Below are 16918 nucleotides of genomic sequence, written 5' to 3'. Positions count from 1 at the left end.
CATTATCAAAGATTATTTATGACAAGAAGTTAAGCCGCTAAAAAAGAAAAAAAAAAATATATATATATATTTGTCCTGCTTCTTTGTTTCCCAATGAGCCGTTAAGGCTCTACTCCCGAAGCAACTGTAAAGGTGAAAATCTTTGTCAGTTCTTTTACGCTTATACTTTTGGTGGCAAGTGGTGAAGGGCTCGAACGTACGAATCGTTCGGCCCTAAGGTGCCAAAAAATCTAGATTTTTTGGGCGCAGCCCTATTGGCTTTGCGAATAGGGTGCAGCCAAAATATATTTTTTTTTCCCAAAAAATCCCAGCACCGAAAAATTAAAAGACAAATAAGATTAAAAACGCCATCATTAAGGCAAACAAAGCAATAGCTTCTGTTAAAGCGAAACCTAAAATGGCATAACCAAATAATTGCTTAGCCAATGATGGATTTCGCGCAACAGAATGAGGTTGGATAGGGGGTTATTTTCATATAGCCCTTCACAGCAATAAGAAGGTACCCATGATGCGCGACTCCCCCCCCCCTGATAGAACCGTACGTGATAGTTGCCCATCATACGGCTCCTCTTTTTTCATATCTTACGTGATTTCTTTACTTTTTTTTATAGAAAATATTTGCGCCCTGAAGACTCTGGTACACTTGGCAAGTGTAGCCAGAGAATAACGCGGCAGCAAGGGCGCAACATATATATATTGCTGCGCCCCTTCTTATATTTTTTAGTTTCATGAGCTTTTAGTCTGGGCAGCATCGCTTTGTTTTCGCAATGAGCTTGTGTCTCTGCTTTCGATATAGCGATAGCCTTTTTTATACTTTGGATTCGGGGTTTGGTAGGTACGGAATACATTTAAGGAATTGCGGCCTTCGAGAGTCATATGCATTGCCTTCGGTACAATATGATCTTTCGGGTTCCCTATGGGTTTTCTAACGCGCAGCGGAAAAAAAAAATTTAGATTTTTTACGGGCTCTCTTAGGCTTTCTGGAACAATTCTAGGCTAATACCTTCCAGTGTTTTCATTGTCGGATCCCATCCCCTTATCCAAGTGAAATTTCAGCTTATCTTAAGCTGCTATCAGTACGTTTAAGTCCGATATTATCTCCATCAGGTTCTCATACTTCCCATTAGATTCGCGCGTAAGATTGAATAATTTTGCCAGGCAAGCAGCACAAAAAACAGTATTTTTTTCGCTTTTCCTGGTAAAAAGCCAGAACTACATTCCTCGCCAAAGAAAAAATATAGACCTGCGGCCTTTTCTGTGGGAGGTTTTCTATTCATCCCCGAATGTATATCTCTGTCACCAGGATTACCATTCTTGTAGCTGTCATCTTTGTCGACCCGCCCAGCCTGTTCAGTGCTTTCTAAGCCTAACCGACTAACGTCGGCGACCACAGGTCGTTCATTCCCCCCCTAGGGGCTCCCTTTCACTGTCGATTCTCAGTATACTTAAGTAAGGGCGGCAACCTGTGATGGGAATAATCCCCCCTAGTTTATAAGAGCGGCTATTGTCGAGATTCGTCCGCCTACACTTAAACAAGCCACTTCCCTGACTCCGCGGCATTGCCAGCTCCTCATGAGTTGGCGGGAGTTGGATTACTGCCCAAGGCCCCGGCAGAACGCAAAGCGTCATCGGGTTTCAGATGCGAAGCTCCGCACATCGAAGAATTCCGATAGGGTGCTTTTCCCCCCCGGTCAGAACCACACGTGCAAGTTTCTTCGCATGTGGCTCGTCCATGGCAAAATTTTTCAGCTTTTGCGGCAAGAAGCCGTATAAGCACTACTAGCCCTCTCTGCACAGGGACACACGGCTACTATGCGATTCCATCCCTCCTCTTCCACCTGCACCTCATAACTATGTCATTTGCAGCATAGTGTGATCTACTTTTTAGATTTGACTATGGCTACCTTAACAAGAGCCTTTGGTCTTTGGGTCTTAAGTGATGTAGTACAAGCTGGTTTGTGCTACTGCACAAGTCGGATTCATCCGTGTATTGTGAGTAATCTGCCCGGCTGTAGCCACGCTTCACCCCATAATAAGGTTAGTTATCTCACTAAGTAAAGCGGGGGCTTTGATGTGAAACTTTTTTAGATTTTTCGGAGAAGTGAGTAGTATAGTGGCGCTACCTTCTGCCCCTTTTTCGTGATCTGCGGGTTCGGACCAATTTTGTAGAAAGCAGACCCGGCCGGCTGTAGGCTATGCTATCTGGCTAAAGTTAGAGCGCAAGAGGGGAGACTCCACCGGTCTGCTGCGCCTTTTCTTTTATTGGCGCTAGTTCTAGTAGTTGCTTTCGCTGATTTTTGCTACCCCTTAGCGGGCATGCCCGCTAAGGGGTAGCGCATTACCATTTACAGCCCTTTCCTCAAAATTTTTCACGTTACGGGCTTTGTCGCATGCACGACTTGCTTTGCCCAGTGTATCCTTTGGAGTACTTATGGCTGATCTGTCACCCATTTCTTTTTAGTTTATACCTCGGCTCTTTGGCTGGCATGTACCCAAGTGTTAACCTTAAAGGGTCCATTGGGGTGATCCCTCGCTTTCACGTTTGGGTGCTTGCTCGTGGTTTAGGTTATTGAGCGGTTTTTCATGCTCCTTGCAGTTTCCCCCGGAGGGTTGTTCGCACCAAGAATTTAGTTGGGCCTTGGAGCCTTCCGGGCCGCCTTTGTTGGAAGGGGTAACGCTTGACCCTGACGCACTCGTGATAACCGTGCCACGAAACTTGACCAGGCCCCATGCTATGGTTCCCTGCGGTCTGTTTCCGCTACGGGTTAGGGGACCGCCCAGGCGAGAATCTATTAACCTTCGCTGACCCAAACGCGCTCTAGCAAGGCGCACACTAAATACGTTTCCAATACCTATAGCAGCTCCCGCTAAAGCAATGGTAGCTGCTCCTGCTCCAATGTTAACCTAAGCCACTCTATTGCTGACGCAGCTCGGCTTCCGAACCGTACGTGAGCCTACGGCCTCATACGGCTCTTCTCATAATGTTTGTATCTTCGAGAGTTTTGGCCATGTAAAAGAAAATTTTAGCAATTGCAAGAATAAAAAAAGATTTTTTTTTATTTGGTCGCTGAACAAAAGCCGAAGGGATGCGATGCACGGATTGTGCACCTTCATTCAACTGTAATGTTCGCGCCATCTTCAATCTTGGCTCTTCGGTGGTGAGTATTGTCCACCCTGTTTACAGTCTGCCTTTGTTCAACATACCTATAAATATGGCCTGTGGTCCAGCCGTTAGCCTCTTTTGGAGTGCTTACCTTTTGCTTTCCATGGTTATTCTGCCGCGAAGCCTTATAGATCCTGGATTGTAATCTGAACACAAGCCCTTCGGCCTTTAGCCGGGGCATAGCGTGTCCAGGCCGCAGGTAAAAAAAAGTCTATTTTTTATTGAAAAATATCACTTAAAAAAAAATATATATATTTTTTACCTGGAACAACCAGTTTTTTTTGAAGTTATGAGTCTCCAAGTGGGCATATCACAATAATTTATCACCGCGCTTTCGCTTTTTGGAGAATCCTGCTACCAATGAACATGTGGCCTGGCTAGCCTACCCTACGATCATTTGTTTGGAGTTCAAGGTAGTTACCCCGTTCCCGAGTCGGATTGTTGCGAAAACCTAAGAGACGAGCAATACTGCGGGAGGTGGAACACGCATGTAGAACGTAGTGGAAGCAACTACTTTCCTGGCCTCTTTTACCGTATTCCCAGAATGTCTATGATTAGAAATCAAGCTAATCATACTCGTCCTCATTGACTTGTGGTCTAGCCCCCAGTAAGGGTTCAGCATACCGAAGGTGATCGGGCACCGAAGCTTTAACTCGTTAACCAAAGTGTTCCTCTCGGTTTTCTTCCTGCGACCATTCTGCTATGAATTCCGGGGTTGCCACTCCCATGTAATGATCGAGAGTTTGCGGGACATTACCGCGCGGCAGGGATTACACCTGCATCCGACAAGAGTTAGAATACTAAGTTCCGGCAAAAAAAAAAATATATATTTTTTTTTAAGTATTTTTAGGTTTGTGGGCCAACGGGTCGCACTAATTTTGCACCTTCTAGCATAACAAGTTAATTTTTGTTTCTGTCAAAACAATGACCATTCAAGGGCTGATCAATCAAAATGAGGCCAACCCAACCATTTAGCCAAGTGATGTCATGTCCATTTCATGTGATTAGAACACAAATGAAGGCTTAAAGACGTGCTCTATTTATACAATCTCGACTAGTGGAGCGGGCCAGGAGAGACTCTTTGGAGTCATATGGCTGAGAGTTGCGCCTCATACTCAGTTTCATGAGGAATGCAATTACTATGTAATTGCGGGCGTAGCAAAAATATATTTTTTTCGGCCTTTTATCACGTTTATGTAATCTTTTACAAGACAAGTAAAATAGCCCTGGGTTCGCTTTCGAGTTCATTCGATCCTTCCTTAAAGCTGTTAAATACTAACGAGGGCCTCCTACATTAGCATTAGAAAATGGTGAAACCGGGCCTGTACCCCGGGATTTCACTATGTTGCATTGTCAAGTAATTGAAAATGAATAACTTTATGATGATATTTAAACACGGCGTTTTTTAGGGGGTCGGCATCCATTATGTGGGGTTGGGGTTACATCTCTAATTTTGGTAATAATAAGACCTCCTAGTCGTAAACCACGTAGCGACGATTCCTTTCCGTAACCTAACCCTTTTATTTCAACTTCAACCGACTTAATTCCCAGTTGAATAGCAGTTCGGGCAGCATTTTCTGCAGTTGCTTGAGCAGCATAATTGGTTGAGCGACGAGATCCCTTGAACCCCAATGAACCTGAGGAGGACCAAGTTTTTGTATCTCCTTTATAATCTGTTACAGTAATAATGGTATTACTTAAAGTTGATCGAATATATGCAATACCGTGCTTTTTTTTCTTCTGCATGAGTTTTTTTTGAATTTTAGATTTTGTTTGATATCATCGATTGGGTTTTTTTACAATCCATCTTATCTGTTTACTAATTAAAAATCAATTTTGTGGAAAAAGTTTGTACAAAATAATCTATTAAACAAAAGAGAACGCCGCAGCTTTTGGTTCTCCGGGTGAGAGATTCTATTATCCGAGCCCGCCCCGCCTTTCGGCAGTTACAGTGCAAGAATAGAGAAAGAATATGCGATGACTAAAAAAAAAATATATATATATAGATTTACTGCGCCCTTTGACTTGTTGTGCCTATATGGCAACCAATAGGAGCCGGCCTTACCAATCGATGATGTTTTTGCGGAGGAAAAGCCAATAACAAAATGTGTTATTGAATTTCAATTTCATTGCACATCGCTTCGCGCCTTCATCATTTATTGTGAATGATGAAAAAAACTTACAGCCTGCGGCCTGAATCAACTTCGTTGATTGATCGAAACGTTTCTGACTTTGCGACAAGTCTTAGCATTAGTATGAGTTCGTTGACCACGTAAGGGCAATCCCGCATTATGGCGAAAACCGCGATAACAACCAATACTCATCAATTGTTTAATATCCCTCTGAATTACTCTCGCTAATTCTAAATCAACTAAATAATTTTGACTTATTATTTTGATAATTCGGTCAATTTGATACTTAGTTAACTTATTAACTTTAATGTTATCATTGAGACCTAATTGATCACAAACTTGAATTGCTTTTTTAGGGCCAAGTCCAAAGATTCGAGTTAAAGCAATTTCTACTTGTTCATTCGGCACTAAATTAGTTCCTAAAATATATGACATGATTTATTTTTTTTTTCCTTGTTTCTTATGTAGAATTTCGTTTCGATATTGTATACCTTTTCCTTTATAAACTTCAGGAGGTTTACAACTTTTGATGCTGGCAGCAAATTGAGTTACTTTTTGATGATCTATTCCAGTACAACAAATAAGATTAGGCTTGAAGCAAAAAACGCGAACTGCAGACGTGACTTGAAGTCGAATCTCATGACTAAAGCCTAATTTTAGATATAAAATAGAGCCTTGTGGATTAGTACTGGCTTTGTACCCAACTCCAATTATTTCCAAAAAACAAAATAATTTGGCTTCCATAAACTTGACTTAATTTTTTTTTATAAACTTGGCATAGAATCTCGCCATCGGTTTTTCGTACTTCACGATCACATATCAAAGCCCACTTTGAAGTGGATAAGATTCTTTATTATATACTAAGCCCTAAACGAGTTGTTGATGAAGAAATTAGAGATTCCGGTTCAGAGATTTTTTTCATTTTTTTTATTAAATCTATTCCAAAAAAATGACATTTTAAAACGATTCTCAACCTTCTGTTTGCTTCCTTACAGAATCTGTTAATAGAAAACTTGCAGTGTACAAAATAATAAAAAAATCCCGATAGAGACGCAAAACGGAAACAGCAGAGACACCTTGATGCTAACAAAAGCAAGCCTTTTATTCTCTTTTTATTTTTTTGAATAATTAAGATAGGTAGGCCCTCAGAACTATACGTGAAAGCTTCCGCTTCATACAGCTCCAGTTGATTAGCAGAGGTGCTGTCGTCGGGCGTTCGCGGGCGCTCTCAGGGCATTCTTAGTTCATCCGCAAATCTAGTACTCGCGTGATTTGCTGATGGCAAGTAGCATGCAAAGGTTAAATGTTAAAAGCATCCCAGCCGCGACCTTTTGACCAAGGTACAGATTCACCAGTTACCTATTGTATAGTCACTCTCTTTATAGACTACACGCCGGTAATAACACCTGCGGTAGACTATGGAGATATTCTATTTATAAGCATTTTGCGGTCCTTCTAATAAGAGCTCCGGCCTTCGCTTGGGTATAGAACTCTTATTTCACGGGATTTGACCATTACGCGTTTGAAAGTTCTTATGTTGAAAAAGCTCATTGAGGTGACGGAGGCGGTAGAATATATTTTCTATTTTATTAGTAAACGCGGGCGGATACATATTTTCTTGTACGCTCATTTAAGCATGCTGCACGAAACATTAGTTCCTTGCCTGCTTATTGCGGCGGATGAGATTTGCGCGTAACCTGATTAAAATCTTGTATAATTCTAACAATGGAGTTGTTCCACGCCATCAACTCGCGCACCTTGGTACGCAGAGAGTAGCCACATTTTGTAGGTTAGGTAGGATTGTGATACAATAATGGTTTACACCCGGCGAGATTTTGTGGACCTTAGGGCGAAGCCCGTGGTTTCAATATCCTTCATCTTAAAGGACCCTGCTTTTTATTGGTTTTGACCTCTTTGGAAATAAGACCGCATTCTTCCTGTTATAATAGCAATTTTAGAACTTCAGCCAGGAAGATCAGGGCAACCATCCTCTACATAACTTTTTACGTGGTTCAGCTACTGCTGATTCACTAGGAGTGGTCCCTTTTGCAACCTTATGGTAACAAAGCCCAGCAGGTACGTCTTGGGTTTAGGGCGCATACATAGCGCGGCACACCGCTTGAGCTCGTTCGGTATTCAGAGGCCAAAGGGCGCACAGCGCTGGAAAAAATTAAGCCAAAAAACGTAAAGCAAAAAAAAATATTTCAAGCAAAAAATATTTTTTTTTGCTGCACCCTATGGCTACCCGCAAAGCCAACCTTTATTCCACTATTCCACTGACTACCAACACGATTTGTTTATGCCTATTAAAGAACCTTTAGATGCTAATTCACGAAAAACTATACGAGAAACGCGAAATAACTTATATACCGAACGAGGGCGACCCGTGAAAATACATCGGTTTCTTACTCGTGTTCTGGAACTATTTCTTGGCAACTTAGACGACTTTAAAAAATATTCATAACGTATTTGATTAGGGAGGTTTTTATGTCGAGAAATTGCTTTACATTGCATTCGCTCTAATTCATATTTAGCCACAAGTAATCTACGTGTATGATCTCGTATAATTTGATTTGACATATGACTAAACCTCTTTTTGTAAAAAACCACTCCACAAAATGAAAGCCTCATCTTGTGTTTTAGCTGAAGTAACAATAGTTACATCAAACCCTTGAATATGTTCAAAAATCTCGAAATGATTTTGTATTTCCGGAAATAATCGTAACAACGACGTTGGCATTGATAATTGAATGGAGCTTTTTTGTACTTTAACTGGGTAATCGTAAAAAGATATTATCGTAATAAGTTTTTCCAAGAAATTATACATGGTATGCCCTCGTAGAGTGCTTTGTGCTAGGTAAGTGACATATCCTGTGTCTTTTTTTGACTCTCGATTCAATATAAATTTATTAAATCGAAACGACTTTCCTGCCGAATCTCTGCTTCGTGTCTGTATGAATTTTTGACCACAAACAATCTCCATAGCTAATTTTACATTTTTTATTAAATTAGAGGGTGCCTTTGGAACTATTATTATTTTACACAATCTAGGAACTTCCATAATGTTGGCATAATTCAATTTTAACAACAAATCTTGACGTAATAAATTTTCGTAATGAAAACGGAGTCTATTTGGAGTGAACATAAGTTGGCTGTTTTTTTTTATTTTAGGTAAAAACGAATATAAGCACTGTGCCCTATCTGATTTAGAAATAGCGGGCTGTTATGCGTTCCTTTTACATAATAAAAAGAAAAGCGTAAAAGGACGTAGTAGCAAGCTCTGGATTAGCTTCGCGCCCCAAGAAAAAATGGTTTTTCACTTTTCGCAGTAAATATTTTATTTTATTTTAGCCCGGAAGCCTTAGCTCTTCACTCGGGGTCTTCGACCTCAACGCCATGCTCTTTATTATATTCATTCGGAGAAAGCTCAGAAAAAAAAATTTATTTTCTTCTTCCTTTAGCCACTTGCTGAGGAGCCGGGCCTAGCAAAGCCCGTGAAAACAAGAGCTGTGTGGGACAAAACTCCGCTACGCAATTTAATCTATTACATGGTTCACCTTCCAGGCTGCGAACAAAATAATCGTCTTGGACTCGAGGCCTTCGGCCTCAAGGCATTTTATTCTGTTTCGCGGGCTAAAATCAATTTATTCGCATTGCAAATAAATTGTAAGTCGCGCCCTTCCTTCATTCCAAAAGGCGCAGCAAAGAGCGGTATATAGATATTTATTGCTTTTTTTAGGCTTTTTTTTTTAACCTTTGGGCTATATGGGGTCAAAGACCATGAATTATTTATAATAATAAATTTCTTACTCGCTTTACGGTTTCAACACTTCTACCGTCCCGACTGCTTGTTCGTTTTCAGGCCGATAGAAGCCATAAGTTTCCAAAGATTCCTGGTCTTTACCCACTTTCTTTGCTTTGCTCCGCGCCTTTCGGCCTTGCTATTTACTAACCAATTAAAACCATTGAACAAACTTGGTTGACAAACATAGTTTATGCGCTGCTAATGTGGCAGCTTGTTGCGCATTTGACAAACTCACACCATCCATTTCAAATAAGATTTGTCCCTCTACCACACGAGCAATCCAACCTGTAGAATTCCCTTTTCCTTTTCCCATTCTGACTTCGGTGGGTTTACTGGTAATAGGAATATCTGCGAAAACTCTTACCCATATTTGACCATTTCTTCGAAATTCTCTGCTTATAGCACGACGCGCCGCTTCAATTGCTTGATATGAGATACGACCAGCTTCACAACTTTTCATGCCATATTTTCCGAAACAAAGTTGTGTACCGTCTGCTTTGCAACCCTTAAATCTGCCTTTTTGATATTTACGAAATTTTGTACGTTTTGGATATAGCACAACTTGTCCCTTTTTTTGTGTTAAAAATATGAAACCCACACTTTGACACCTAAAATCCCATAAGGAGTAGATGCTTGTGCTTTCGCATAATCAATTTGATCGGAAAATACATGTAAAGAGGTTTCACCGTACTTTCTGCATTCAGTTTTAGCAATTTCTGCGCCATTTAATCGGCCTGAACAACAAATACGGATTCCCTTAACATATTGGCATTTTTCAATCTGTTGAAATGTAGATCTACAAATTTGTCGAAATGATTTTTTTTGTTCTAGTTTCCAAGATATTTCTTGAGCAATTAGAGAAGCACTTTGATAAACAGAAGCTATTTTGACTGGCCTAATTAAGGTATTAGTTTTTGTTTGATTAGATAAGAAAAATTGCATTTTTTTCCAATAATAATAACGACTGAACAAAGAGTGAACTTTCCTCCATTCAGCATCTCTTGAAATAAAGGGAGCACCGAAATCCAATATAGACCAGGGTTGACGAATCGGCTCTGTGCTTTTTATTATGTAATTATTAGCTAATGGCATGCCTTGCTCGCGATGGATTTGAAAATGAAGCCTTAAAAGGCTCTGTTTGCGCAAGCAGTGGAGGGCATTCTGGTGTGGGAACATTCGTGCCCGGGCGAAGCTGGGGAGCGCCGTGCGCAGAGCTAAAAGCTCTTCTGCGCTACGCATCTCTGTCCTTCCGGAATTACTAGCTTCAGAGGAAAGCCAAACTGAATAAGCCGTTTGGATGTTCGGAGAAATTTCGGGTCTATTTTTTCTTGCAAAGCCCACTTTGTCCGCTTGGCGAATGAAGTGGGTAGAACCTCGTAAGGCTTCGACATAGGAGCCTTGCGCGGTTTTGTCCATATAGGTTAAGCCTTCTTTTTTCGAACAAATGCTTTTATTCAAGAGAATAGAACGCATTCTTTCCTTCAAGCTGTCCTCTTTCTTTTTTGCTTCCTCCGGCATATATCTGCTCCGTGCCGCCAAATCGGAAACTATGTTAACAATAGGATCAAATTGAATTCGGTTCTTTGGATGAAAGAAGTATTGCATGACCAAATGATTTAAGGGAGCACGCACAGCTGCAAAAATGGTCTGTGGAAATACGTCGCTAATTTGACGCAAAGAGCCAAAACGAGAAAACGCATAGCTTTTTTCTGACATTTTTCTGTCATCATTCTCCAAAAGGGCATCGTTCTTCAAAGAAGTAGAGTTTTTGGAGGCCATCCAACCGCTGATTCGAAGTAATTGATCGATTTCGTGCATTGATGGTAACCTATCATCGTATCCATAGCGCCGACTCTTGACTTCGTTTCGCTGTATCTCTGTAGCGTCGTCAATACGCCTAATCAGCTTGACCGATTGTATTGCCCCAAGGCCTGTGTGTCTTGACCGGCTAAGTCGATCCAGAAAAAATACGTGAATGAATGTCCTTTTAGGAAAATGATGAATAATAAACTTACCGAGACGAAAGCCAAACGTTTTTCCCGTAGGTGGACGTATTAAATCAAAGTAATCTCTAAAATTTACATCTTGATACAACAATTTTCCATAATAATAATCACTAAACCAACTTGAATCTGAACTACGATTCAGATTCAATCTGACTGAAATCGGATTTATTTTTTGCGCCATAGTTCACTATCGTACCTTTTTTTTTTGTCTTATTTTTGTTTTTGAGGGCGAAGCTCTCTTCCCAGAGGAAGAAGGTTTCCGTGTAGAAGCAAACTCTCCAAATTTATGACCAACCATTTCTTCAGTAATTTTTAAACCAACAGAACCTTTTCCGTTATAAATTTGTGCATAGCAACCAACAAATTGAGGCAAAATACAAGATCTACGTGACCAAATTTTCCATCTGATCTTTTTTTGCTTGAACAAGCAAGCATCCACAAAAGGGCCTTTCCATACAGATCGTGTCATAAACTAATTTCTGCGTTTTCTTACTACTGTTTTAAATCCACCTTTGGCGGGCTTTCCCCAAGGTGATACCGAAGGTCTACCTCCTTTCGTGCGTCCTTCGCCTCCTCCATGAGGATGATCCACCGGATTCATAGCAACACCCCGAACAATGGGACGTCTGCCTAACCATCGGCTTTGTCCCGCTTTGTCAAGCTTACGTTTACCATGATGAAGATTGGACACTATACCGACAGTAGCTCGGCATCGGGAATCTATGAGTTTGTCAACACCCGAAGGTAATCGCACGATACATTGTGGTGTATTTTCGAATTTCTTAATTATTTGAGCAAAGGTCCCTGCAGCTCGAATCAACTTTGCGCCTTGACCTGGATTCCATTCAATATTATGTACCCATGTGCCTATGGGTATATTAGCCAATGATACGCAATTTCCTACCATTTGATAATATGAATCAAGTATGTTTTTATTCTCACTTGAAGCGTAGTTCCCCCCCGGGCGTAGCCCAGAAGCAGCCTGACTACGCCGCGTGGGCTCTTCCACCCTAAGGGACCTTTGGCCTTCATTTGTTGTGTGAACAAAGTGGTTTTGGAACCGAAGGTCGTTATGGGCTAGCAAATTATGGGAAGATTGATGTTGGTCGAACGAAGTCGAAGGTTTAGACCAATCACAATTCATTACCGTCTTGCCAGCTTCTAACTGATCACTAGCTAATATATAAGTGAAAGGTGCACGATCTACTTTGCCCGCTCCAACCATCGGTCCTTCTTCGCTATGCTTAGGTTTAAAAGAAAAAAATATATTGCTTCTCCAAGAAAGCGCTTTGCGTTCGATTCTTTGCACCCCGCTATGCGTTTTCCACTTTCCGCCTTCACTTCTAGAAAACGTATTATGTTCCCCGAAGTCTTTCATTCGGGAAGCAAAGAAAGTGGGCTTTGCCCCGGCTAAAGCTATCCTAGGTAAATCAAGAAAGCTACCGAAAGGGCCTAAAATTGCAGCCTCTCTCTTTGCCTTTAGGGAAAAAAGGGCAGAGAAAAAAACGTAATTTCTTCTCTGGGCTTTCCTGGACAGGGAAGAAAACGAAAATAAGAGGCCAAAAAAAAAAAGATTTTGTTCTCTTCGACCAAGAAAACGCTTGGCTTTTTCTTCTGTTTGACTATTGGCTGCCTTTGGTTGTTTCATTGCTTCAAGCCATCGTACTAAAGCAATCCAAGAAGAACGATTAGGATCATAGTCGATTCTTTGTACAAGGCCAATAGACGAAGTGTTCCGTTGAAAATCAATTTTTCGATGCAATCGCTTTGATCCACCTCCTCGATGAAAAACGGTAATACGCCCTGATGAATTTCTGCCAGCAGACTTTTTTTTTAAACGAAAAGTTAATTGTTTTAGTGTCATGGTGTATTTGCCTTTTTTATTTGTATCAATGTCTCATCTACGATGATTGATCGTCTGCAGCAAGGTTTGCTATCATCTTATAATGAGATGAATTGAACTGCGAGTAGATCATAGAGTTGCTGCGCCCTTCTCGCGCTTTTTTTTAGCCTTTTTCTATGTATTCTTATTTTAGATTGTTTTCCGTATATAAGATCTTTTTTTTAAGCGATTCAATCTTGTGTGTGTCAAGCAGGTGCCCTAGGCTTGCATTCTCAAAAGATTTAATAACGATGCATTTTAGTTAGTCGTTACATAATTAAATTAGTGCTTTATGGCATTCCTACGTAATGCCATAATCCTGATGGGCCGCGGGCGCTTTCATCGTTCCACCCGGCCCTGTCATTCGCTATGCCAAGGGTAAAGCAGACAGCAGAATGAAATATATATATTTTTTTTTTACTGCGCTCTGTGGCCTCTGCAAGCTTATTTTATCTACTTACCGAAAAGGCATGAAGGGCGCTGCAAGCCAAGGCACCCTCTGCCTCTGCGCCCTTTGTTCGCCAAACGAACAAAAAAGTGCGTAGCTCTGGAGAGGAAAAGCCTTAAAACAGCGCATTCCGTAGCAATTTGCTATGTATATACTTCTCCGCAAGCTATGTTGATGAGTCATCATAGAGGCTTCAGCGGCCTTCCGAGTTTTGCGGAAAAAAGAATTTTTGGCTCGATAAAGCTAGGGTCCTACCTGTGAAATAGTAGTTCTATCTATCTACCTCTCCAAAAACAATATCTTGAGTACCAATTATGGTAACAACATCTGCTAGCATGTGATGCTTAGACATAAAATCGAGCCCTTGTAAATGAGCAAAACCAGGTGCTCTTATTTTACAACGATAAGGACGATTGGTTCCATTACTGACTAAAAACACACCAAATTCTCCTTTAGGTGCTTCTACTGCGGTATAGGTAGAAGAAGCTGGTACAGAAAAACCTTCTGTATAAAGTTTAAAATGGTGAATTAAAGATTCCATGGATTGTTTCATTTGAGATCGTGAGGGAGGACATAGCTTACGATCATCCGCTTTAATCATGCCACTAGGCATTTGATTAAGACATTGCATAATGATTCGAATACTTTGTCGCATCTCTTCAATACGAATACAATAACGGTCATAACAATCTCCTCTGGTACCTACGGGTACATCAAAACTCAATTGGTTATAAACATCGTAAGGTGCTGATTTTCGCAAATCCCAGCATACGCCTGAGCCTCTTAACATTACACCACTGAATCCCCAATCCAAAGCTTGCTGTGCAGTGACAGTACCAATATCAACTAATCGTTGTTTCCAGATACGATTGTTGGTTAACATTTCTTCTATTTCGTCAATACGAGAAGCAAATTGTTGTGTAAATAGAAAAATATCTTCACTTAAGCCCAAAGGCATGTCTTGTGCAACTCCGCCTGGTCGTATGTAACTGGCATGCATCCTGGCTCCTGAAACTCTTTCATAGAATTCTAAAAGTTTTTCTCGCTCTTCAAAGGCCCACAGGAACGGAGTTAATGCTCCCACATCCATAGCATGAGTAGTTAAAGCAAGTAAATGATTTAAAATTCGAGTTATTTCACAAAATAACACTCGTATATACTGAGCTCGTAATGGTACCTCACAATTACAAAGTTTCTCTACAGCTAAAGAATAAGCATGTTCTTGGGCCATCATAGAAACATAAATAGAGTCAAAATTTAATTGATGCCAGCTATGCTGTACACATTCACTCGCATCACATAATAAAGTGCTCCCCGAACCGTGTGAGATGGTCACCCATCACACGGCTCTCTAACTTGAGTTACCCTTAGGTTTTAAATAAGCAGGCCAGGAGCGCAGCATCATAATGGTTGAGTTTTTGACTTCAGAAATATTTTTGCTTTTGGGTGATAAAGTTTGGTTTGAATAAAGCGTCTGCCTGGTTTATGCGCTAGCGAACGAACCAAATATTCACGGCTTCCTTCCTTTCTTGGAAGTCGCGCATTCTGGCTTAATTTCCAAAGAGTATGGAGTAGGCTGGTCTTCTCCGAACTGCTCAAGTGCGCGGCGTCAGTCCGCCGACTTAGGCCTCTTTCCTTTTGCTTTACAGCGGCACTTCCTTCCTTCGTTTACATGGTTCTCGAAGCAAAGGCTAGGCAGGTACTACGAGCCCTCTGTCCCACGCATCTCTATCTAGAAAAATGTATGGTTCACCGGTTCCACCGAATGCTCCTATCTCTTTACAAGATCGTGTGAGTGTGTAGTTATGCTTCAGATGCTTTGCTATATTCATATTGAATCCTAGTTTCTGTTTCTATCTCCGGTGTACTCGCTTTAGATCTTCGACACACAAGGAAAGACGTTGTAGGGGGAGGCTGCACTCAGAAAACTTAAAGCCAGCAAAAAAAAATATTTTGCCTTACTTTGTTGTCTTGCCAAGGGAAGCTTATTTTCCTTCTAGCCCAGCGCGCCCAGGTGATCATTCCGCTGGCATCTCTCATTCATGATACTTTCCATTTAACTGACACTCAAGGATGCAGTTGAAGATACGGCCAAGGGTTGGCTATTCCCAGTTATCTCCTTTTACGACATGCTGTCGTCGTCGCCATATTTTATATGTCGATTAGTCGTATCTGTTTTGCTGCGGGTTTCTGCAGCACCTCCAGAATGGAGGAGTTCATTCGGTGACTTCGCGGTCGCCCTCTAAACGATCAAAATAAGGTAAAGCTTGAAGATAAGTTTTATACTCGATTAATTTTTCTGTGCCTCTAGTCGGGTAGGCGCCGATCTTTCGGCCGGAACCCCCCCAAGAACCGTACGTGCAAGTCTCCTCGCATACGGCTCGCGCCATTTATTACAGGTGGCCCAAGATTCGAGAAAAAAAAGGCTGAAGCCTGCAAAAAAAAATATATATATGCTATGCTCTGCAGCCGTTTTGGTAGCTTGGAAATGTGCATGCGCAAATTTGAGACTGCTTTTTTTCCAGTTCATGGAATTCCATGAAGTTTAGGCAGCGCTATCTGTCGTACCCCTAACCCGCGGTCTTGGCCCTATGGCCCCGCGCTTCAACCACAGTGGGGTCCTACGAGCTACCCATTTTCACTTCCTCCTCCAGTTCTGATTCGAACCTTTCCACTTCCGTTAAATGACCCGGCCTCCCTGGCTTGACCTTCCGGTTATGCTCTTGCAGCTCTACCGGTTCCTCCCCCCGGTTTCCTCGTTGCTAGAATTTTCCCGTATGCTTTTGACGCAAGCCTTATCCCCTCCGACTCGTGTCTTCGCTAGATAGTATTTGCCAGTAGTGCCGTCCTACCCGACCTAAGGTTTTGGCTTGTACCTTGTGGTTAGCCTACCCATTGTAAGAACAATAAATTGGCGGTTGAAATGGGACCCCAGGCCGGTTACACGTTCCGCTGTGCCGAGATGCGGAGGGGGCTGGTCGTGATAATCACCCCGCGGGAATACGCGTGCGCCCTTGGCGGGCACTCCAGGACCCGCCGACGCGTTCTTGTTTCCAAGAAAGCCCAGTGGTCGGCTTATAAGTCAACCACAATGGGGGACTCGGCGTCCCCCTATTCATCTCTGTCGAGACCTCTAGTGTGGATAACGAGGCCACCTTCACGACCTTCTCCCTCCTTTCCCCTGAGCGATTTGCCTCACTTGAGTTGCCCGACAAAGCGCCTTTTGCCCGGTGCTTATGACGCGGAAGTCGCCTCCACGCGCCACCCGTGGTGGGGAACAAGCAGGGCATAGCTAGCGGCATAGGATATGCCGACTCGGCGTCAGCGGCTTCATGCCGCACTGAAGTAATCCAATATGCGGTTCCGCGCGTTCTACAACTTCTCCATTCATTTCTAATACTAATCGTAAAACACCATGAGCAGCAGGATGTTGAGGTCCAAAATTCAAAGTAAAATTTTTGATTTGTTTGGTTTTAGCCATA

The 16918-nt window shown here is 41.9% G+C and overlaps 11 protein-coding genes across 11 annotated transcripts; all 11 read right to left on the bottom strand.

Annotated features, from left to right (window-relative positions):
- Nucleotides 1-321: 321 nt before the first annotated feature.
- Nucleotides 322-4057, bottom strand: atp9 (ATP synthase F0 subunit 9). Its single transcript has 4 exons — nucleotides 4037-4057; nucleotides 2833-2898; nucleotides 1656-1663; nucleotides 322-451 (listed from the first exon to the last, which is right to left on the bottom strand). The coding sequence occupies exons 1-4, from the start codon at nucleotides 4055-4057 to the stop codon at nucleotides 322-324; spliced, it is 225 nt and encodes a 74-aa protein (YP_539041.1).
- A 495-nt stretch (nucleotides 4058-4552) lies between these two features.
- Nucleotides 4553-4909, bottom strand: rps11 (ribosomal protein S11). Its single transcript has one exon. The coding sequence runs from the start codon at nucleotides 4907-4909 to the stop codon at nucleotides 4553-4555; it is 357 nt and encodes a 118-aa protein (YP_539040.1).
- A 452-nt stretch (nucleotides 4910-5361) lies between these two features.
- Nucleotides 5362-5730, bottom strand: rps13 (ribosomal protein S13). The gene has a single exon. The coding sequence runs from the start codon at nucleotides 5728-5730 to the stop codon at nucleotides 5362-5364; it is 369 nt and encodes a 122-aa protein (YP_539039.1).
- A 3-nt stretch (nucleotides 5731-5733) lies between these two features.
- On the bottom strand, nucleotides 5734-6039 carry rpl6 (ribosomal protein L6). The gene has a single exon. The coding sequence runs from the start codon at nucleotides 6037-6039 to the stop codon at nucleotides 5734-5736; it is 306 nt and encodes a 101-aa protein (YP_539038.1).
- Nucleotides 6040-7575: 1536 nt separating this feature from the next.
- Nucleotides 7576-7875, bottom strand: rps14 (ribosomal protein S14). The gene has a single exon. It carries the CDS (start codon nucleotides 7873-7875, stop codon nucleotides 7576-7578), a length of 300 nt encoding a protein of 99 aa, YP_539037.1.
- A 4-nt stretch (nucleotides 7876-7879) lies between these two features.
- Nucleotides 7880-8440, bottom strand: rpl5 (ribosomal protein L5). The gene has a single exon. It carries the CDS (start codon nucleotides 8438-8440, stop codon nucleotides 7880-7882), a length of 561 nt encoding a protein of 186 aa, YP_539036.1.
- An 811-nt stretch (nucleotides 8441-9251) lies between these two features.
- On the bottom strand, nucleotides 9252-9659 carry rpl16 (ribosomal protein L16). The gene has a single exon. It carries the CDS (start codon nucleotides 9657-9659, stop codon nucleotides 9252-9254), a length of 408 nt encoding a protein of 135 aa, YP_539035.1.
- A 20-nt stretch (nucleotides 9660-9679) lies between these two features.
- rps3 (ribosomal protein S3) lies at nucleotides 9680-11287 on the bottom strand. The gene has a single exon. The coding sequence runs from the start codon at nucleotides 11285-11287 to the stop codon at nucleotides 9680-9682; it is 1608 nt and encodes a 535-aa protein (YP_539034.1).
- A 6-nt stretch (nucleotides 11288-11293) lies between these two features.
- rps19 (ribosomal protein S19) lies at nucleotides 11294-11575 on the bottom strand. The gene has a single exon. The coding sequence runs from the start codon at nucleotides 11573-11575 to the stop codon at nucleotides 11294-11296; it is 282 nt and encodes a 93-aa protein (YP_539033.1).
- A 3-nt stretch (nucleotides 11576-11578) lies between these two features.
- On the bottom strand, nucleotides 11579-12970 carry rpl2 (ribosomal protein L2). The gene has a single exon. It carries the CDS (start codon nucleotides 12968-12970, stop codon nucleotides 11579-11581), a length of 1392 nt encoding a protein of 463 aa, YP_539032.1.
- Nucleotides 12971-13707: 737 nt separating this feature from the next.
- On the bottom strand, nucleotides 13708-16917 carry nad7 (NADH dehydrogenase subunit 7). The gene is made up of 3 exons: nucleotides 16778-16917; nucleotides 15678-15746; nucleotides 13708-14680 (listed from the first exon to the last, which is right to left on the bottom strand). The coding sequence occupies exons 1-3, from the start codon at nucleotides 16915-16917 to the stop codon at nucleotides 13708-13710; spliced, it is 1182 nt and encodes a 393-aa protein (YP_539031.1).
- Nucleotide 16918: the final 1 nt, after the last annotated feature.

This window comes from Physcomitrella patens, mitochondrion (assembly GCF_059467195.1).
Source record: "Physcomitrella patens mitochondrion, complete genome".
Classification (NCBI taxonomy): Eukaryota; Viridiplantae; Streptophyta; class Bryopsida; order Funariales; family Funariaceae; genus Physcomitrium; species Physcomitrium patens.
Note: the sequence above shows the minus strand (reverse complement) of the source record. Positions and strands in the feature narration are given on the sequence as shown.